General features: G+C 38.5%; 1 protein-coding gene across 2 annotated transcripts in view; it reads right to left on the bottom strand.

The window, feature by feature from the left end:
* EPSTI1 (epithelial stromal interaction 1) overlaps positions 1-23087 on the bottom strand; it is a 91868-nt gene that overhangs the window by 13238 nt on the left and 55543 nt on the right. Inside the window, exons 8-9 of one of the 2 annotated variants that reach the window (XM_081129738.1) lie at positions 14780-14812; positions 12382-12465 (exon numbers count right to left, since the gene is read on the bottom strand). In XM_081129738.1, the coding sequence (XP_080985864.1) occupies positions 12382-12465; positions 14780-14812 (117 nt within the window). The remainder of the gene's footprint in view (positions 1-12381; positions 12466-14779; positions 14813-23087) is intronic. The other variant, XM_081129739.1, reaches the window with a different exon arrangement.

Below are 23087 nucleotides of genomic sequence, written 5' to 3' on the forward strand. Positions count from 1 at the left end.
CATTTCAAACACAGAAAAGGGCAATGGGAAGAGTTATCAAGCTCCTGTTCTAAATGAGGGCCCGAGTCAGAGAGACTGTCTGGTACAGGAAATACTGTCACGTCTTAATAAACACATGTTTTTAACCCCCCAAATTCCTTGATAAAAAGCATGAAATAAATTCAAAGTTCAAATTGACATTTTGTTTTTTAACTTTATTCAGAGGTCTTCCAACATTCTATAGTTCCCAAAATTAAAGGCTGGTCTCGTATATGGTGATGTTCCAAATACATTACTCATCAATCCTTAAAGTACATTATTTAATTCTAATTCCTATATAGCACCAACAACAAGGGGAAAACCAGAGTTTTGTAAATAATTGAGTGATATTCATTCAACCATTCCACATGCATTTATTAAACACCAAATACCGAGTCTTATGCTATACTCACTAAGAACTTTTTTCATTTAAATTTTTGTCACTATAATATATGTACATAGTTTAAAAAGTCTACCAAGTTACAGTACTACTTATTAGTACTACCAAGGCTTACACTAAAATCAAAGAAGCCCCAGGCCTCCCTGTGACCCCCACAATCACTTCCAATACTGTGTGTGGTTTCATCTTCAATCATCTCCTTAATAGCATGCATATTCTTCTATTTCTTAATTTTTTTAAAAAAGTTGTATTGTGTTTCTACTTCCTACTATGGAGGAAGACTTATGACTCTATTACTACCTCCACCCTAACCCCACTGTCCCTCCCAGTACACCACCATCCCCATTCCTCATCTTTACAACTCTTTTTTTTTAACTTTCATTGTGGTAGCGGAGGGGCTCCTCTTGTAAATTTTCAATTCACCCTCCCCTTTTCATTGCTAGCCTTCAGAGGTACCAGGTGCCTCTAATTCCTGACTTGCCTCAGGGATTCTTGCAAATGAGTCCTGGCTTTTCTTTCTCTTCTTTCCAGCTTCCAAAATTTGCTGATATCTTTTCTTTATGTCAGTCTCCTAGACTGTCAGTCTCCTGGACTGTTTGTTCTTTCTGGCTTATGCTTTTTCTTTTATCCTCACTGGAGGATGTTTATTGATTTGAGAGATGGGGAAGAGGGGAGAAAGAGGGGGAGAGAGAGAAAAACATGGATCATTTGCCTCCTGTACACACCCCAGCAGGTATCAAACCCACCACTTAGGTATGTGCCCTGACCAGGAATTGAACCCATGACCTTTCGCTGTATGGGAAGACACTCACTCCAACCAGCTGAGCCATGTGAGGCTCAGTGGCTCAGTTACTTTTTTTTTTTTTTAATATATCTTCATTGATTTCAGAGAGAGGAAGGGAGAGGGAGAGAGAGAGAAACATCAATGATGAGAGAGTCATTGATCGGCTGCCTCCTGCACACCCCCTGCTGGGAATCGAGCCCGAAACCTGCGCATGTGGCCTGACCGGGAATCAAACGGCGATCTCCTGGATCCTAGGTCGATGCTCAACTGCTGAGCCACACCCGGCCATGCTCAGTTACTATTTTAGATAGAGGCTCAAGGAAGGTCTGAGGAGGTGGCTAAAGACCCCATATAAACCAATAAGGGAAAAGCCACCACCAGACAGAAAAAGGGCCAAAGGGTAGGAAGAAGCAGTTCACAGCCCTGGCTGGTGTGGCTCAGTTGGTTGGAGTGTGGACCTGGGCACCAGAAGGTTGTGGGTTTGATTCCTGGTCAGGGTACATACCTAGGTTATGGGTTTGATCTCCAGTTGGGGGATGTGGGGGAGGCAACCAATTGATGTATCTCCTCATGTCAATCTTTCTCTCTCTCTCTTCCCCTACCCCACTTCCTCCCTCTCTAAAATCAATTTTTTTAAAAAGAAATAGTTCACAGATAAACTACAGATTGCCTATAAATTTAAATTGGTCACCATCTTTACACACAAAGAAATATAAACTGAAATAATGAGATAATTTTTTCCTCCTATCATGTTGACAAAAGTCGAAAAGTACATTCAAGGACTTCGGGGGAGTGTCTAAGTCAGTGAAAACTAATTTAGTTTTCGGAGGACAATATAGGAATACCATCAACATGTAAAATGTGCACATGCCTTGAAGAAGTATTCGAAGATGTCCATTCAAGGACCATTGCAGTTGTATTACTGAAACAGTGAAAATCCAAGAGAAAGTCATAACGCCCATTAATAAGGAACTGGCACAATAACTTAGACCATCTGCACAATGGGATAACGTGCAACAGTTACAAAGAACAAGGTAGGTGGGGGAGGGGAGGCAGCAATGGAGACATATTTTAATATACATTAAATGATAACAGGTCAGAGCAGCTTTCTTGGAACTGCACCATGTAAATAGAAAAGATATACGTAAACCCATTTCAATTTTTATATGTTGGTGTACATAGTATTTAAAACATTTTTATGGAAAAACACACTAAAATGCTAACTGGAATTACCACCGGGGAGAGAACCATGGAGGATGGATGGGCAGGGCAGGAAGTTTAAACACCTTCGCTTTAGCTTTTTAACTTCTGCAACCATGCGAATGCAGTCCTTTCTCACGCCATCAACAGAGGTTTATCTGTGTGGGACACCATTTCTGTTTCTTCATGCTTTCCTTTGTTTAAAAATCCCAATAAGAACTGTGTTTAATACTTGAAGATGTAAAAGAGCAAAACACATTATGATGCCAAGAACAGTCAGGCAGGAAAATAAGAGGACGGGAGAGAGAAACAAGCAGCCTCCCATGACCCAGGCAAAGGGCAGTGGGGAAGAGAAACCCAGAGGAGCAGAGAAATGGGCATGGGGCGCTGATGAGTCCCCATCACGCACGAACGTTGCTCCAGAAGCAGGAGAAGCTCGGGGTTCCTGAACTCAGGGTTATTTGTCTACAAGTAGCAAAGCATATTTACTAGGGAAAGGCTGGCTTTCGTTTGGTACCATGAAGGATAATTTCAACTAATTAATGTGTTCATTCATTCACATGCCTTATGAGCATATTTCTGGTTCATTTACTGGGTTCTCACATGGAAGTGCACTCCCTGGTTGGACAGATACAAAACAAGTTGTTTCTGTTCCAAGGACTGAGCTTTGGACATTAGGAAAATCAAAACGCTTGAAGCAGGAGGGACATGACGCAGAGCATCTGAGACGCTGTCAAGTCCTTTTCCACTCAACACACATTTGTTAAGTCCTTTTCCAGACACCTGGATTCACGCTAAAGGGACGGATGCGAACCGATGCAGCTCCATGCTGAAGGAAGTCACAATTTAGTGAGGGAGACAGACCCAGGAACCACCACGATACAAGGCAGAAAGAAATGCACTGCTCAACACAATTTCAAGCCACATGACACGGGAATATGAAGGAAGGACGGCAAACAAGAGACACAAGGAGCAGATGTTTCTGGGTGTTGCTTGATATTTTAAGTGTGCCCATGAAGGCTCCCCGGAGAAAGAGAGAGTGTCTTCTCACTGCTCTACACAGCTCCCTACATTCAGACAGAGTTCCACTCAAAGGGAGCCCTTAATATGATAAACAGAATAACATCTTGAAGATGCCAAAAGCAGACCTTCCCGTCATCGTGGCCAGTGGTTTGTGGTAAATGAGGACGGCACTGCTGGGGCTGCTCCTGCCAGAGGGAAGGCTGCTGTGCTGGGAGCCGCAGGGGAGGCTGGGATGCAGCTGGCCGCAGGAGGTCACTCTTTCCCGCTTACTCTAGCAGGTCAACATTTCCTGCTGGAAGTTGTGGAAATCGCTTCTGTGTTACCATTGGCCCAAATTAAATGTACAACAGACAGGTGTATGCAAGGCTGGCCACTTGAGAAGCCCGGTGAGGCTGGAGTGAAAGGCATGCCCCAGAGCAAGGCTGTGGTGCAGTAACTGAAGGCTGGGATCGGGCCTTTCACAGTCGTGTCTGAATCCCAGCGAGGCCTGTTCCGACGTGGCTCAGCTTGGCTCTCTATGGAGCACTAAAGGGCCATCTCTGGGAAGGACAAACTTCTCCCAGGAGAGGATGGCCTCTCAACTCAACAAGGGGAAAAGGGCAGTGAGGCAGGGAGTTAAAGAACCCCTTCCTTGAATGTTATTTTTTAATACAGGAGAGCCTTGAGGGGAGAGGAGGCAGTTTAGAGGAATCCAGGTCCTGCTGCTCCCCACAGCAATGCCTTCGGCCAGAAGGACAAAAATGGCCTTGGCTATGAGAAAAATTAGAAACTACCCCCAAAATTGAGAAGATCAACCAAATCAAAAGAAGTATATACTAATGGGGAAAGTAAGTCAAAAATAGCATTAATAATATGTATTTCCCTCTTATTATTGTTAGTTCTGTCATTATAATATAAAGGGAAGTGGAGTTCCAGCTACAATTATCATTGAATCACACATCCCTATAAATACCACTCCAAAATATTTCCTATCAACTTTCTTCTCTTAAACATTTTTTTCTCATAAAAATTATTCATTGTATTCCTTCATGGGCACACTTAAAATATCGTGGAAAATGTAATAAAGTACAGGAACTATAAAAGAAAACATAATAATCATTCATTAAAAACTCTCTACCTAGATATAAGCTCTTGAACATGTCCGTATAATTCCTTCATTTCTTAATTTATACACATAGATTATAACATCATCACGTCGGGTCACATTTACAGACCTACCACTTGCCAGGTGTTGGGAGAAACTCCACACGTGCTTTCTCACATAATCCTAGGAGTGAGGTCATGAGGTAAATAACATCACTATCATACATAACAAGATGAGGCTTGGAAAGATGAAGTAATTTGCACAAAGTATAGCAAGAAGAGGTAGATTTCCAGACTCCCCCAGACTATTTTATAATCTTTACTTTTTCATTTTCATAGAGGTGAGCATGTTCCCATGTTGTTAAAACATGGCAGTAATTGCTGCACAATATTCCAAACATCGAAATCTTCAATTCCTCTATTGCTGACCAAATGGCTTCAAACTTTCCATTTCATATCATTTTAAAAATAAACCACCTTGTACATACATCTTGTGTGCATCCCTGATTATTTCTCAGAATAAACATACATCTTTAAGATATTAACACTGTTAGGAAACTCTTCAGAATTTGATGTTGTCGAAATGCCCTTTGGTTTACCTCTCGCCAGCAGCAGCACCAGGAGTTTAAAGTACGTTTTAATAGCTAATCGTGTAAGGTCTCCTCGCCCCAGCAAGCACACAAATTATTATCCATATTTTTCAAAAGCCTCTTGTTTAATCTCATGATTCTTCTCCCAGCTGAAATGTAGGAAGAGTTTTTCAAACTGCCTCAAATTTCATTGAAATTTTTATTGGATTTGCATTCAACTCACAAATTAATTTGGATAGAACTATAGTTATTACAATATTGAATTTTACCACTCAGGTGCATCATCCATCTCTGCTCTTATTCAAATTGACAGTCATGGATCACAGGAGGCTTCAGAGGTTTTTTGTTTGTTTTTTTAGGAACTGAGAAATTTTTACATAGTTGCTTTTTCATGAGATCTTTTTATCCCATTATATTTTCTAATTAATTTTTGCTGATATGAGAGAAAGTTGTTGATTCTTGTATATATGTTTTATAACCAGCTCTTGCTTACTTAACTCCATTTGTACTAATCATTTTTCAGTTGATCCTCTTGGATTGTACAGGCAAATTGCTCTCATCCATAGATAACTTTACTTATTTCCAGTAACTAGAAAAGCTCCTTTTTAATTTTTCTCTTATCAAGCTGGTTAAAACAATTCCCAAACCTTGTTCCATTTTATATTAAGAGATTTTTTTTTTTTAACTGAAAAGAGGTTTTCATCCAATAAGTTTGAGAGGCACTAGGTTAGAATTTCCAGAACAGTACTTGCTGGTGGGTAGGGTTTGCAGATTGCCTCGTATTGTCCACTGGGCTAGTATTTCACCACTGAGTACAATGTTGGTTGTTGGTTTCGAAGACTATATGTATACTAAGAAAAGTTTTTTATTTCTAATTCACTAGTTTTTCTAATTGATAGTAGAGGTTAAAATTTATCAAAACCTTTTTTTTTACAGCTTTTTTCTCTCATGACCTATCTTATTGCAGTGATAAGACATAAAAAATTATAGTTAGCAATCTTTGCATTACTAGAATAAACCTTACTTTGCCATAGTAAATTATTTAAGAGAAAAATAACCATTAATTAGAATTTTCTATTAGATGTTAATCTCTATATGTTTCTGTGTGCATGTGTGTGCTCCTTTTATCAGGTTGCAACATCATTGGGATGATAGTTAAATAGTATTAATTCAAAATTATTACATCTTTTCCTCACCATAAAACAATTTGTAAAGCATAGGGAAAAAAATCTGTTCTTCTTAAATTCCAATGAACTTGACTGTAAAATGACCCAAGTTTAGCTTATGAGGGAAAAATAATTCTCAGAAAATTTTAGAAATCACTTGCGTTATGTATTTATATTTTTTTATTATTTGAATTATTTTAGAGATTTATATTTTCCTCTAAAATCATTCAGTTAATCTACATATTCAATTTATTAGCACAGTATTATCTATAGTAATATAAACTTAAATCTTTTCTAAATCTTTAGTTTCAGTCCATTTATAATATTGTGCATTTGCATTTTTACTAATCTCTTATTAATTAGAATTGCCAGTGACTTGTTCATTTTGTTGACCTTATCAAAAAACAAGCTGTTGGATTTTTATAACAGCTGTATCTTGAAGTTTTGTTATTAATTTCTGTCCTTATCTTAATTACTTCCTTCAGTAACTCTTTATTATTTCTGTTCTAAATTCTTGGACTGGATATTTAATTCATTTCTTTTTTTAGTACTGATTGGATTTAAAATTATGATCTTTCTGAGCACAGCGTCTCAGAATACAGCTTTGAATGCATTCTTCATAAAGTGCTCTCACAATAAATTTTAAGTATTCTATAATAATTTTCTCTCACCCAATAATTTAAGGATTTTTAAAAAAATTTTTGTTTGTTTTTACTTTCCAAATGACTATATAAAATCAATAACCATGCAAAAATCAGTAAGTGCAATCAGCCTATCAGAAGTTGTTGTTTTTTAATTCCTGAAAGGTACAAAGGAGACAGGATAAGTTATACAGACAAACAAATATGTGGGCTAAGCTGGTGCTGTGTTAGGAGTGCTTCCCAATGAGCTCCAGGAGGCAATACTAACATGGTCTTTAAGATGATCGATAGCTGGAGAACTGCACTGAAAGCAGTTTGGCAGCGGACTCTCTTCCCCCCACACTGCACACTGGATAGCATGGCATGGCCCCACAGGGTGAACAGTGAATGGAGAAGGGGTGTCTGGGCTCAGAAAAACAGGACAATGTCCCAGGAACCTAGTGACTATGGGAAAATGAGAGGCTACCACATACAGAAGACAAGCTCTTGCACGCCTCAGCAGAATGCCCAAAGAAATATGACACAATAGCCAAGAATCATCAAACATTTGAGAAAGAAAACAATGGGAGATAAAACTTACAATGGAAAGGGTAAAAGATACTGTTAAAATAGTAAATGGAAAATTTAATGTCTGTATAATTACCATGAATAAAGAAATCAGGAAGAATATTGCACTTATAAAGCAGAACATTGCTATGAAAACGTAAATCAGCAATCGTGGTAAATAAACAAATTCAATACATGTGCCAGATAAGAGGAATGAAAACTTATGAAATAACTCAGTAAGCAGGATGATCTAGCTGCAGGTTTCTCCCAGAATGCAATGAAAAAAGGCCAAGGAGACAAAAAGTATAAAAAAAACAATTAAGAGATACAGAGAACAGATCTATAATTTCCAAAATCTATTTGATACCTATCCCAGAAATGGAGATCAGAGACAATACAGAGGAAGGAATGTAAAAATAAAATAGAAATTTTCTGGAGCTAGAAACATATATTTTAAGATTAAATGGGCCAAGTAAAGGTCATACAAGATTAAAAACAAAAACACTGAAATTTCTTATCATGGGGAGGAGAGGAGAGAGAAAATAGCAAAAGAAACTAAATGGAACAGAGGAAATTCAAGGAGTCGAGAAAATAAAAAACAAAATATATAATTAAAAAGTAAATTATGTAGCAAGGATATGTGCAAATTCATTGATAATCACAATAAATGAGACTACATTAAATTTACCTATTAAAAGAAATTGTAATATGAGGTTAAAAAAAAATCAGTCCTTTTTGGCACCAGAAATCTAATTTAAACCAAGTGACACAGAGAGGCTAAAATTAAGTGATAGAAAAAGAAATTATCACATACATTCTAACAAAAAAGTTGGTAGAGAAAAACCTGGAATCAGACAAAGGAGAAAGATAAAAAAAAATCCAGCTCAAAATTTTTAAATGGGAAGAGTAGCCTAGTTCATGTTGATGAAAATTTGTACTGAAAGGGCAGGCTTCCCATGACTCTCATTGGTTGGAACTACTTCTCATATCATGGCTAACCCAATCACAGTCAAGGATGGGAATTCCCATGGAAGGTTAAACCACTTGGGATTGGATCCCTGAGACTTGGGTGGTTTCTATCTTCTCTGAAACACAAGCCATGCTAAGTAGAATAGATATCTGAAGAAAAAATGAGGGTTTTAGGAGAGAGGTAGGGAACCAACAATATTTTATACACTATTCTGAAGCTATCACAACACACGATTTGTTTCTTTTGCAGATTACTACAAAGTGATTCACTGTTATAAAATAAAAAATGCAATGTTTTATTTCATCTCCTTTTAATCGTCTGTCTCTTCCATTAAAAAGTAAACTTCAGGAGGGCAGGAACCTTTCTATGCTGTTTTTTATTTTTTATAATTAAATTCATTGGGGTGACATTGGTTAATAAGATCATATGGGTTTCAAGTGTACATTTCTATGATACAGGATCTGTATATTGCATTGTGTGCCGGCCACCCAAAGTCAAATCATCTTCACCATATATTTAACCCCCTTTACTCTTTAATACCCCCCACATCCCTCTGGTAACCACCATGCTGTTATCTGTGTCTATGAGTTTTGTTTTCCTTGTTTGTTCATTTGTTGCTTTCAGTTTTATATCCCACATGAGTGAAATCTATCGTTTTTAACTTTTTCTGTCTGACTTCTTTCGCTTAGCATGGTATTCTCAAGATCCATCCCTGTTGTCACAAATGGCAGTAGCTCATCTTTTCTTATGGCTGAGTAGTATTTCATTGTGTGGATGTACCACATCTTCTTTATCCAATCATCTAGTGAAGGGCACTTTGGTTGTTTCCATGTGTTGGCCACCATGACTAATGCTGCAAAGAACATAGTGGTGCATATATCTTTGCTACAAATGTTTTCAAATTTTTCGGGTAGATGCCCAGAAAAGGGGTTGCTAAGGTATCTTAAATTTTTAAGGAACCTCCATACTGTTTTCCACTGTAGCTGTACCAGTTTACATTCCCACCAGCAGTGAATGAGGGTTCCCTTTTCTCCACAACTTCTCTAACACTTGTTATTACTTGTCTTGTTGATAACAGCCATTCTAACCGGTGTGAGGTGGTATCTCACTGTAGTTTTGATTTGCATTTCCCTAATAGCTAGTGAAATTGAGCATGTTTTCATGTGCCTGTTGGCCATTTGTATGTCTTGAGAGGAGTGTCTGTTCAGGTCCTCTGCCCATCTGTTTGTTTGTTTGGTGTTGAGTTGTATAAATTCTTTATATACAGGGTATAGGTTTACAATTTTGAGTTCTTCTGGAAAAGAAGAACTTTCCATGGTTTTCACGTTCCAAAAATATACACTAAACTTTATAAAAGTAGGTTTACAATTTTGAGTTCTTGAAACAGAGTTTATTCTTGTATTATTTGTTATTGTATTAATTTTCATACAAACAGTTATAAATCTACTTTTGCCCCACTCTATATTTTGAATATTAACCCCTTGTCAGAGCTGTTGTTTGCAAATATCTCCTCCCATTCAGTTGGTTGCCTTTTTTTTTGTTGTTTATTTCTTTTGCTCTGCAGAAGCTTTTTAGTTTGATATATTCCCATTCACTTATTTTTGCCTTTATTTCCCTTGCCTTTGGGGTCAAATTCATAAAATCTTCTCTAAGACCAAAGTTTATTAGTTTAGTAACTATCATTTCCTTTATGTAATTTATTGTTTCATGTCTTCCATTTAGGTCTTTGATCCATTTTGAGTTAATTTTTGTATATGGGGACTATCCTGCTCTTAATTGAAGCTCTAGCATCTTGCTCAAGGCTGAACACGTAATAGGAGCTCAATACATATTTGTTGGTAGAATGAATGAATGGAGAGGTGAATGAATACAGTAATAGATTATTCTGAGACAATTCAACCGAAATAATGCAGTAAAAAGGCCAGAAAAGGAAAACTTTAAAGTGGTGTTAAATACTGTTAAAGAGTTACAGGGAGATAGGAATTCCAAAAAGCCCACTGAATTGAATGTTCAGAAGGGATTTTACCTTCCCTGGTTGGGCATGGCTCAGTGGTTGAGCACCAATCTAAGATCCAGGAGGTCACAGTTCGATTCCAGGTCAGGGCACATGCCTGTGTTGCTGGCTCGATCCCCAGTCAGGGGCGTGCAGGAGGCAGCCGATCAATGACTCTCTCATCATTGATGTTTCTGTCTCTCTCTCTCTCCCTCTCCCTTCCTCTCTCTGAAATCAATAAAGATAGATTTTTTTTTTAAAGGGGAGGGGATTTTACCTTTAAAGAGTTGTTTCAGTAAGAGCATTTGTGAATATAAACCAGAACATAAAGAATTATGGATGAAGTAGGTAATGAAAATGTGATTACAGTAAGTTATATTTGTCCTTCTTTTTATTAATTTGGTGGAAGCAGAAAAGGTGATATATCTGAGGATAGCACAATCAAGGAAGGGGTTAGTCAGTGTGTTCATTTTAGAATGGCAAGAGTGAGCATATTAGTTGACAAAATACAAGTATCCATCAATGGTGGAAAATATATTGAAGGTATAGAGGGGAAAAGGGAATTATAAATAAATTTCTAGAAGAGGGAACTTAATCCCATGTAAACTTAAGGAAGAACCTACTGTCCCCAGAGGCCAGAGTAATGGAAGAATGTGAAAGTCAGAGGCATAGAGAAACAAATAAATGTGCTGTCACCTCAACCTGCCCTAGATGATCTACTTATAAGTTACTCCAGAGCAGGAACTCAGGAAATACTTGTTAAATGAATGGAATGAACAGGCACATGAATAGATGCAGTGATATAAATGTGTAGTTTTCTGTATCTTCTTACCATAGACATTATCTTTCTTATTTACTTAAGTCTAAATCATTGATGTGATAAGGAATGACTGATTTTACCAATCAGAGAATACCTTCAGTGGACATTTTCTAACAACAGATTAAACAAAAATATGATAAATACTCTTATGTATTCCACCACTATTGAAATCCCTAATGATGGACTTATCTGTGTGCTTAGTCATTTCACAGAAAGCTACAGCAAGTAAAGGGAAGCAGTTCATGTAAAAGAAAAATACGTTCAGTCAATAACCAGAAAATATGTATGTATCAATATTTCTCTAACTCCAGAAGAAAAACAAGATTAAGAAATAAAAAGCTTAATTTTCACTGTTTAAAATAACTGTTCAACCCGAAAATTAAATCCCAGATCTAATTTTCTAATCTGTCAAGCATTCTCTTTGTAAAATCTTCTACTTTTCATGGTTTTCATGTTCCAAAAATATACACCAAACTTTATAAAACACTATTTAAAATTCACTAGAAGTTACTTTAAAATAAATCACAAGTACACTGACTTCATAAAACTCTCCTCTGTACCCACCTCAGGACTTGGTGCTAAGTTAAAAGATCACAGAAACAGATTAACACTGTCATATCATTTGACAGACATTAAAACTAATAGTTAGCTTCTACTTGCTAACTACTGGAATATTACTATAATGTTTATTTAATTGTGGCTTTCAATATGGCCTTTGTGAAAAGAAAAATATGAGTGTGTGTGTGTGTGTGAGAATGTTTAATGGTTTCTTCATAGCTTATATAGTAGCTTAATAACTATATTTACAAGTTACATTATTCTTATCTTTTCAATGACTTGAATACTACCTACCATGCACAAAACAGGAAAAATTCCATATCCTCAATCTTTATGAGCTGCGGGTGCCTATTTCAGCAGACACACTGTGGCCCTCTGAGATAAAGTACCATAATAGTTTTGACTAGAATTAGCCACCTCACCACCATGCGTTAAAACATATCCACATCTCACCTTTTAGTGTTAACGCTTGTGGGTTTTTTTTTAGGATTTGTATGTATATAAATGTTTCTGTTCAGAAGCCCTTTGAAATGATCTATTGTCAGAAGTAAATAATAATTAGCAGTGACTAACAGGGTCTCGTGAGTACCTTCTGTCGTTGTTCTTCCTTTATCTTCTGTAACTTTCGATTTTCTTCCTCCTTTAGAGAATCCTTATAAGCCTGGCTTCTGGCCTGTCAAGATATAGGGGGGAAATCATAGAAAAAAGCATCACCACAATATACTAGGCTGTTTACCATGGATCTGGTTTTAACAACTCAACCTCTGTACTAAGCATACAGCAAGCTCTCCATACATACTTGCCTATTGAATGATTTATGCGTGTGTCTGAAGATGTCCCTTGGTATATATGAGAAAGAAGTCTAGTATAAGCATATTTTAAAAGATGATCTAAATACTTGTTTAATTAAGCTTTAAAAATATCCGCTCAAATCTGACTTTGGGTGGTGGGCACACAATGCAATATACAGATCATGTATCATAGAAATGTACACTTGAAACCTACATAACCTTTTTAAACAGTGTCACCCCAATAAGTTTAATAAAAAAAAAGAAAAAGAAAAAAGAAAGTTGCAAGGGTGAAAGGGAGATAGAAAAAGAATGTGAAAAAAGTAATTTATTTAACTGAAGTTTCAAAATGAACAGCTGGGAAACTCAGCCAAGGAGTCATTGAGAACACTTTTGTGACAGTGAAGGATGCTAACACTTTCCTGGTAGGAAGCTGGGGGAGAAGCTGTTGCAGAAACAAGAACCCTGTATTGCTTCTTTAGAACTGCCTGCCAAGAACTGTGTTGAGCCACTTTTCCTGAACAATGCTACTAATAAGGGAATAAAAGAGAGAGAAATTGTCCTCCATAAAACTAGATGCAAACATAAGGGACCATTTTTCTTTTTGAACAACAGAGGTTAAGGGCATAGCCTTCTTGTTGAACTCATAGTCATGGCCAAAAGTAAATACTGTTCCTTTAAGAGACTCATAACTCAACAGTGTCTAACTTCTTTGACCTGACATTCATGTTACGATTAGATGGTTCCAAATTATCCTCTTTTATTCCCTGTAACTTTCCTCAGCTCAAACTAAACTGCTATTTCTCAAAATTATCCCATGCAAAACAAACAAATAATAAATAAATAAATCCCCTCAGAGATAGTCAACATAGTGTATTCTTTCTAATGGGAAGGCTCTGACATAGGGAAAAGTTAAATATTTTTCAAGAATATTCCAACCAGCTGATATTAGTCAATATCAGAGACAAGCAATAGTGACACTGACTTTAGAAGCACTGACATGTCTACTGCTCATTAATGGATCCTATTAAACAGCTTGTCAACTGGTGATTGATACCACATGATTCCAGATATGCATTTCTTTCTAAGTCTCTGCATCCCCAGTCTGTACCTGAAGCTTATTTCTATTTCTGGGCAGAAAAACAAGGCCTGTTAAGGAGCACAGGAATCATCATTCTGGCTGAATTATGACCCCAGGGGGAGCCTTAGGAGAGCCAGCACACACAATAGGACGGCTTTAGTCCCACTGACCCACTACCTCAGGGTTTCATACCCTGGCATAGTGACCATATATTCTGGAATTTATGAGATATCAAATATTCTGTCTGTTCATTTGTCATATACATTCTCTCTCACTCACTGATTTGTAGCCCAGCCTCTGTAAGGAAGAGGCCAGCCTGGTAAGCTAACGTGCCGGAAATTCCATTTTTCTCATAAAACTACCAGCAGCAGCATGCCAGTAGGCTGCATATTTCAGGCCTAGTTCTTTGGACTAACAATCCACAAAGCTTATGTAGGCTAGTCCCCCTTTTTCTCTTACTATAATTTTTCTCAAGCACTTCTTAATTCATTCCCCCATTTCTGTCACTATAAAACCCATATTCCATCAAATAATAAAAAGCACTTCCCAGAAAGGGGTTGTATCATCTATAACATTAATAATTAGAATAGAAGAGCTCTGAGTGTGTTCAGAAAGCCCTTGTATATCCAAACCCCGCTACATTAAGCAAACATCCTATGACTTTCTCTTGTCTATATCCTAAACACAGGGGACTGTGATAAGACAGAAGGTGGGAACAGTTCTCCAATGACCCCTTATTTTTAGAGGAAGCTAGTCTTCATCTCAAATATTCCATATAAAACCTAAAAGGGGGAAAAGGGATAAGGGAGCACATCTTCTATTCAAGAAATTAAAAGGAGTAAAATATTTAGTTAAATCAGATATGATGATTTGAGTGGGGAACCTAAATTCTGTTTGTATACCTTCCTTTTAAACTTAACCACTTGTTCATTTGTCACAATATGGGTGCTGGCTTTTAAGTCAGGAAAAAGAAAATGATTAGACACTCCTGAATCAAAAACTAGGACCCAAAACTAGACACATAAAGTGTCATTTAAAAGGCCACAGAAATTGGGAAGTCACATGGCACCTTAACTATGAAGACTTCACAGCTACTTGCAATCCTAACGCATGCTTACCCAGCTGTGATCCATAGGCAGAGCAGGAAGTTTCTGTTCAAAAATAAGGGAGAAAAAAACTTTTGATCACTATTTTTCTTGGTTTTAAACCCCAGAAATTTCTATATCATTGTATTCACATATTTTTCTATCATTAAATATGAATTTAACATAATATTAAAACTTAAATTTTTGCTATTCAACTAAAATACAGAGTATTACTCATCCTCTCCCAAAGCTATGCTTATAACATAAGTATTCAATAAATAATACTTAACCCTCCTATGTGCAAGCACTGTGGTAAGACTTGATCCCAGACCTCAAGTGCCCTGGCCGGTATGGCTCAGTTGGTAGGACCATCATCCCTACACCAAAACGATCTATGTTCAATTCCCAGTCAAGGCACATACCCAGTCTGTGGGTTTGATCCTCAGTCGGGGAGCATGCAGATAAATGTTTCTCACATCAATGTTTCTCTCTCTCTCCCCCTTCCTCTCTCTTTAAATCAATTTTTAAAATCAAAATGGGAATTCAAGTTAATTGTATAATTGAAGAAATAGATTTGAGAGATATCCTGGAAGACATGACAGGACATACCAATCACCAATATGGTAAGAAAAAAAGTTGGAAAATAAGAATTATAGGGAAGATAATGGTCTCCAACCAGTTGAATTATCTATTTTGCTTTTTTTTTTAAAGGATCTGGAATGCAGTGGCACCTTGGAGGTAACCATTGGCAGCCTAATGTGGAAGTCAGATAAGATTAATCATTACAGTACATCATGACAGGTATTAGGAAAGAGGAAGTCACAAAGAAGGGCATTTAACTAAACTGGATCAAGGACACCTTCTCAAAGCGGGTGACACTAAGCTGTGTTTTAAAGAGTGAGTATGAATCAGACCACGTAGGGGGAAGTGCATTTGAACAAATGAAAAATAGCATTGTGTTGGTTTTCTAGGGCTGCCACAACAAAGTATCACAGTATGGGTGGCTTAAACCACAGAAATTTGCTGTCTCACAGCTTTGGAAGCTGGAAGTCCAAAATCAAGGCATCTGCAAGGTTGGTTCCTTCTGAGGACCATGAGGTAAGGATCTCCCCTTGGCTTGTAGATGGACATCTTCTCCCTGTGTCTCTTCACATCACCTTCCCTCTGTAAGTGTCTGTCTCTGTGTCCAAATTTCCCCCTTCTATAAGGACACCTCTCCTATTGAATTAGAACCCACCCTCATGACCTCACTTTTACATGATTACTGCTGTAAGGTCCAATATCCAAATGAGGTCACATTCTGAGGTACCGGAGGTTAGGACTCCAACATATAAACTTGGGGGGTGGAGGGGACATAATTCAACCATGACAAGCATTAAGTTCCTATTGCAAGATGGTGAAATAAAAATGTTCCTGTTCCATTCTTCTCTCAAAAATTATCCTAAACAGAAGAGGAAATGAAACAAACTCTGTCTTCAAAAACCAAGAGATAGCTGTTTTCCCAGACAAAAATCTATAAATACTGAGTAGATGAAGAATGACAAGCAACTAAGAGAGGAAGAGCAAACCTGAAGACTTGCTGGCAAGGGGATGGAGGACACCCATAAGAAGCCAATCTTCTCCAGATCAATGTGAGGGCCCAAAATTTGTACCCGTTAGTAGGGAAGGCTGATAGATGACGGGCAGAGGCCTATGCCTGCTCCCACCCTGAAAATTCAGCTGCTAATTCTCCCAATCCTGACAGGAAATCAAAAGTGTATTCTCCAGCCCGGCCAGTGTGACTCAGTGGTTGAATGTTGGCCTATCAAGCGGGAGGTCACAGTTTGATATTTGGTCAGGGCACATGCCTGGGTTGCGAGAGTGAGCCTCAGTGGGGGTGCGCAGGAGGTAGCCGATCAATGACTCTCATCATTGACGCTTCTATCTCTCTCTCCCTCTCCCTTCCTCTCTCTGAAATCAGTAAAAACATATTTTTTAAAATGCTGCAATGAACATAGGGGTGCATATAAATATGTATATGTGTGTGTGTGTATATATATCCATATATATATCCATATATATGTGTGTATATAGTCATATATATACACACACATATGTATTATATGTACATATACATACACACACACACACACACACACACATATATATATATTTAAAGTGTGTTCTCTGCATAAACTAAATAAGGCATGCCTGGTACAGAGACAGCAGTGGTTAGATATCCTGTTGAGAATGAAAGGATTCTGTAAAATCCTGCATATTGAGCAGTGAACCTCTGGGCCCCCTTCCTTAAAGTTTTCTTATGCTCTCTGCACTTTCCTCTGAGAGGCAGAAGGTGATATTTTATCCATGAAACAAGAAAAGATTGTTACGCTCTGGCCAGTGTGGCTCAGTTGGTTGAGCATCACCTCATGCACCAAAAGGCTGCTGATTCCATTGCCAGTCAGGGCATGTGCCTGGGTTGTGGGCACAATCCCCAGTAGGGGGCATGCAGGGGGCAGCAACTGATCCATTTTTCTGCCACATAGATGTTTCTCTCTCACTTTAATGTTTTTCTCTCTTTCTCTCCCTCTCCCTTCCTCTCTCTAAAATCAATCAAAACATATTTTTAAAAAGTTATTTTTAAAAAAGAAAATATTGTTATTTTTAAATAGCAACCAAGTAAAAGGAAGCTCTAGGCAATTAAAAATATCACTTCTCCCTCCACAAAAGACAAACGAGTAAAATATTTAGAAGATAATACATATAAGTGTCTTTCCTATCATACATATATTTTCTTGACATTATGTATCTGCTCCCAGTTTCTTGAACAGAGCTCCTAAAATCATTATAATTTTCTAAGTGATATGAGTACTAGGAGCATCTTTTGTTCTAATGAGGCAACTCTGGGTGGGCTCCTGGATGGAGGCTGGTCACCAGAAAGACCAAACCATCATTAGAAACTTGGGATTTTCTGTTCCACTCCACCCTGTCTTCCAGAGAGGGCAGAGGAGCTGGAGATGGAATTACTAATTGGGCATGCCTATGTGGGGAAGCCTCGAGAAAAATCTCAAAAGCACAGGGATTCAGAGAACTTCTAGGTAGGTGAACACATCCATATTCCAGGAGGGTGGCCACACCCCTATTCCATGGGGACAGAGCTCCTGTGCTTAGGACCCTCCCAGACCTTCCCTATGTATCTCTTCATCTGGATGTTTATCTTCATCTTTTATTACATCCTTAATAAACCGGTAAACGTGTTACCCTGTGTTCTGCACACTGTAGTAGCAAATTAATTAAGCCCAAGGAACCTCCACTTTGTAGTCACGTTGGACCAAGGTTGTGAGTAACCTGTGGGCCTACTAGTTTTACAACTGGCACTTGAAGTGGAGGCAGTCTTGTGGGACTGAGCCCTTCACCTGTGGGAACTGACACTATCTCCAGGTAGGTAGTGACACAGTTGAGTTTAATTGTAGGGCACCTAGCTGGGGTCTCAGAATTTCTTGGGGTGAGAAAAAACACACACATCTGGTGTCAGAAGTGTCGAGAGTGTGGTGGTTGTGTGAGAGTAAATGAGAGGCTCGGGAGGGAAAGCACTGGGTTTCTTTTCTAACTCAATATGTCAGGAAAGGGGGTGGGGAGTAGTCAAAGATAAATTAGGGAGAAAGATAATTTTTACAAAAAAGTTAGAAGATAAATCCAAGAGGCCTAGGATTTGAGTAACAAGAATTCCATTAAGAGAAAATGAAGATAAATAAATCAAAGAAATAATACAAGAAAATCATCTAGAACTAGAGATGAGTTTCCTTTACTCTGGAAAAGGAATAAAAATGATCCCACACTAAAGCATAGCACTCTAAAATTGCAGAATACCAGAAAGAAAAAAAAGAAGTTATTAAAGTATTTCCAGGAAAAGCAGAGGAAAGCCCTCACGTAAGGACTGATATTCAGATGGTCTTAAATTTCCCAGGAACTAATTCTCAAGTTTAGAAGAGCAATGCCTTCAAAATTCTGAAGGAAAATTATTTCCAATCTGGAATACTTAGCAGAAAATTACAAGCTAAGAATGAGGGATGAATAGAGATCATTTAAGACATGCAAGGACCTGAACATGCGTCTTCTCTTGAGAAGTTATTAAATAACATGCTCCACCAAAACAAAAAAATAAAGCAAGAATCTAGATGAGACCCAGAAATCAAGGGACCCAACATAGGAAAGCAATAGCAGCAATTCCCCAGATGACTAAAGCAGCGGTGCTTGTCATTGCCTGCACATTAGAATCACCTGGGGAGCTCTAAAAGCCCTGAAGCCCAGGCCACAAAACAGCAGAGTCTAGGAGGGTCTGACCCACCCATCAGTGGATTTTAAAGCCCCCCAGGTGATTCCAATGTGCAGACAAGGCTGAGAGCAGTCTGTGAAAGAAAAGTTTCAGGACAAGAACTGTGTAGGAGGCCTAAAGAACAACCAGCCCAAGTTAAGGTGGGAGGTGAGAGGGATGCAGAAGGGGCATTTCCAAGAGGGAAAGAAACCTGGCACTGACAAGCTAACAGGCACAGAATAGAAAACCGTATGGGAATTTACATGAAGAGTCTTCGTAAATGGTCACAAAAGCTGAAAAAAAGCAGTCAAATGTTCAAAGAAAACTAAAAAAAGGCAAAAATAAAATGACATTTTAAAAAAGTAGTGAACAAAAGAAAATGTAACTGGTTTGGAAGAAAATATTTACATTGTCATAATAAAGAAAAGCATGAAATACTAATAGTTATAATAGGAGAACAGGGGAAAGAAATTATTAAGAGCTAAAATTGATTAATCACAAGATAAACAATATAAATGTTAACAGATATGTGGAGTCAAATAACAAAAGAAACAGCTAGGGGGGTCTGGTGGGATAAATAAGCCCCCTAAAGATGTCCACGTCCCAATCCCTGGAAGCTGTGAATGCTACCCTATATGGCAAAAGGGAATTTGCAGAAATTAAGAATCTCGAGATGAAGAGATGAGCCGGATGACCCATGTGGGCCCAATATAATCACAAGGGTCCTTTAGGAGGAAGGCAGAGTCCGAGTGCAGAGAGGTGATCTGAGAATCAAGCAGGAATCAGAGTGATGTAGCCACATGCCAGAGAGCCAAGGATGATGGTGGCCAAGAGGCACGGGACAGATTCCCCGCTGCAGCCTCCTGAAGGAACCCACCCTGCTGACACCGAATTTTAGCCCCTTCATACTCATTTCTGACTTCTGATTCCAGAATTGTCACGAGAACACATTTGTGTTATTTTTAGCCACTGAGTTTACAGTAATTTGTTACAGCAGCAATGGGAAAATTTTTTATTGAGGTATAATTGACATATGTCATCATATCAGTTTCAGGTCTACAACATAATTCAATATTTGTATATATTCTGAAATGATCACCACAGTAATTAACATCCATCCATCACCTTACATTGTTATAAAGCCTCTATTTGTGATGTGAACTTTTAATATCTATTCTTTAGCAACTTTCAAATATATAATACAGAATTAACTATAGTCACCATGCTGTACATTAAATCCCCATGACTTATTTTATAAGCAATTGGAAATTAATGCAAGGAGTTTAAAGTGTTGGGGTGAAAGTGGGATTGAAGGGACATATGGCCTAAGTGTCGACTTTTTAAAGAACATGTGACACATAGATAAAAACTGAAGTAACCAAGCTTCAATTTTAAATTTAAATTTTAAACACCAGTGTTTAGAGTAGTGGAAGTTTGAAAGGATATGGCCATAAAGGCGTAAGTGATTGAGAAGTGCTCCTCAAACATTAATGTGCACACAGCTCCCCCATAGACAGTGTTAAAACGTAGGTTCTGATTTAGGTCTGTAGTGGGGCTTGAGATTTGTCTGCGTTTCTCTAAGCTCCAGGTGTGGCCATGCCTTTGGTCCATGGACCATACCAGGAATGGCAATGACCTAGACTATAGGATTACACAGAGAGGGGAGTTGAGGGGAGGGAGCAGAAAGCAGACAGGGCTTTTTGCTTAAGCTAAGGCATTTTGACTTTATCCTATAGGGCCCACTGGGCAGTAGAACAACAGGATGAGAGTTTTAATACTTAGTATTCTCTTTAGACGAGAAGGAAGCAGGGGTAGTAAACCAGAGACTGGAAACCATTTAGTGTGCAATCTTTTGTCTGAAGTTCTCTTGTGTAATTTCTAAAGGAATTTTCTTGTAGTCTTTTTCACTGACATAATTATATAATATTTATTAAATTCCTATCTGCCCGTGCCAGATCCACATATAAATAGCATAAGAAAAACAATTTTCTCAGGAAAGTTGCATTATGTAGTAAAATTAAAATTGTTTGTTAAAAAAACTCAAAACCCTGCAGCTCATCACACCCCATATCACACAGTATTCATATCCTGTACACTGCCCATAGTTAGGGCAAACCACAGGCATCATAACTGCACAGAAGTGCAAGGTACGTCTTGACTTTCCTAAAGCATTCTCAGGGGGATTCTATGCACATGGATTAGACAGAATGAGAAGAATATAATATGGGCAAAAAGTCAGTTAAATATATTGAACAGCCACAAATTGTTAATAGTTTGGTGTCAAAATCAGAGTAGCTATTAAATGCAGTTCATAAGGAACCATCCTGGGTCCAATCTGCTCCATACTTTCTGTTAATAACAGGACTGTGTGACTAATGCACTCATCAACCCACAAAACATGCAGCTCTGGGAGACATTACTACTGCTTTCGACGACAGTATTAAAATTCAGGATGATCTTGTTAAATTGAAGAATCGAGCCAAAATCAACAGAACAAGCGCGCAGTTCTGCCAGGTGTTTCAAACCATAGGCGTCAGGAAGCTCTGAAATCAAGACCATCCTGGCAGCCAAACACCCAGTTGGTAAGGCTATCCAACTCCTGTTTTCCCTCCCCTCCCTCACTGCCACAGCATGTCTGGACAGATATCAAAGACTGTCCCAACACCTGATTTAACTCTACTACCTACAGCTTCTTAACCCTTTCCTCCAGAGCCCTGCAATGAAGGGAGAAAGACGACAGATTTGACATCACTTGAGGAACCCACACGAGCAGATTTGGACTTTGGAACATCACATTAGCAGCAGGAAAAAAATAAACAAACACCTAAAGGCTTGTAAGTAAGAGTAAAAGGACCTTTTCCCAAGGAGTGTCATAATATCTTCCTGACATTTTTAACATGTGGTCACTAAGGAGAAGGGGGTGGGGGAAGAAGATGAAGATCAGGTTTCTCTACCAATTTATTGTTTACCTGCCCAAATCTTGGAACACTGACTTTTTAAAACTCAAACCCATCTTTTCTTTGAACTACAACCCCTTCCCAGGCTCATCCTTAATTACACTTACTTTATTGTCCCCAGTTAGCCAGTCAATAAGCAAGCCCTGCCAATTTCACCTGCTAAGCAATTGTCTGACCTGTCCTCTCACCCACCACCCGATTTCGAGTCCTCATCACCCCTCACCTGGACTAACAGAGAAGGGCCTCAGAGGCCTATCTGCCTCGCTATTCCCTCAGATCCACCTTCACATGGTTCAGTGGGATCCAGCTAAAGTACAAACCCGACCTTGAACCTTCCCTGTTTAAAGCTTTTCATGACCTTCAGTCCTCACAAAATGAGGTCCAAGTTCTCCAATGTGACATACAGATTTCTGCAGTGGTGTTCCACCAGGAATGCCACCAGCTTCCTGTGTGGAGCATTTCTGGGTGTCTCAATGTCTGGGGGATGCTACTAGCATGTTGTTCCTTGGTATCAGGAATGCTGAACATCCTGCAGTATCCAAGACAGCCCACGCAATGACCTATCCCACCCAGGTTGACCCTGCTGAGAAACTCTCCTCAGGGCTCCTGCCTACCTCTCCAGCTTCCTAGACTGCACTCTTGGGGACGTGCACTCTTGGAGAATGCAGCCACACACAACACTTCTTCCCTAGCATAGCCTTGCTTTTTCTTGACACTATACCTTAATTCTTGCTTCTGTGTTTTGATTCATTTCATTTGACACCTAAAGTGACTCCCTTCACTGTATTGACTCATCTTTTAAACTGCAGCTTTCCAATTGCTATATATTCTGCACTAACTACTTTGCCTTATAACTACGGTTTCGTCCTTTACTTGACTAAGGTCCTTCTAGGCAGAAACCGTATGCCCTCAGTAGACCTTCTGTAAATAAAAAATAAATTGAGGGATGGGCAGATGGTTGGATGACTGGCTGAGATCAAAGGCTTTTCTGAGGCTGATGTGTATTTAGTCCAGATGTCCATAATATAAGTAATAAGCGCAAGTATTGTTTCACAGCTAAGGCAACAACTGAAGTTTCAGGTTAGGCCAT

Source organism: Miniopterus schreibersii, assembly GCF_964146895.1.
Source record: "Miniopterus schreibersii genome assembly, chromosome: 2".
NCBI lineage: Eukaryota > Metazoa > Chordata > Mammalia > Chiroptera > Miniopteridae > Miniopterus > Miniopterus schreibersii.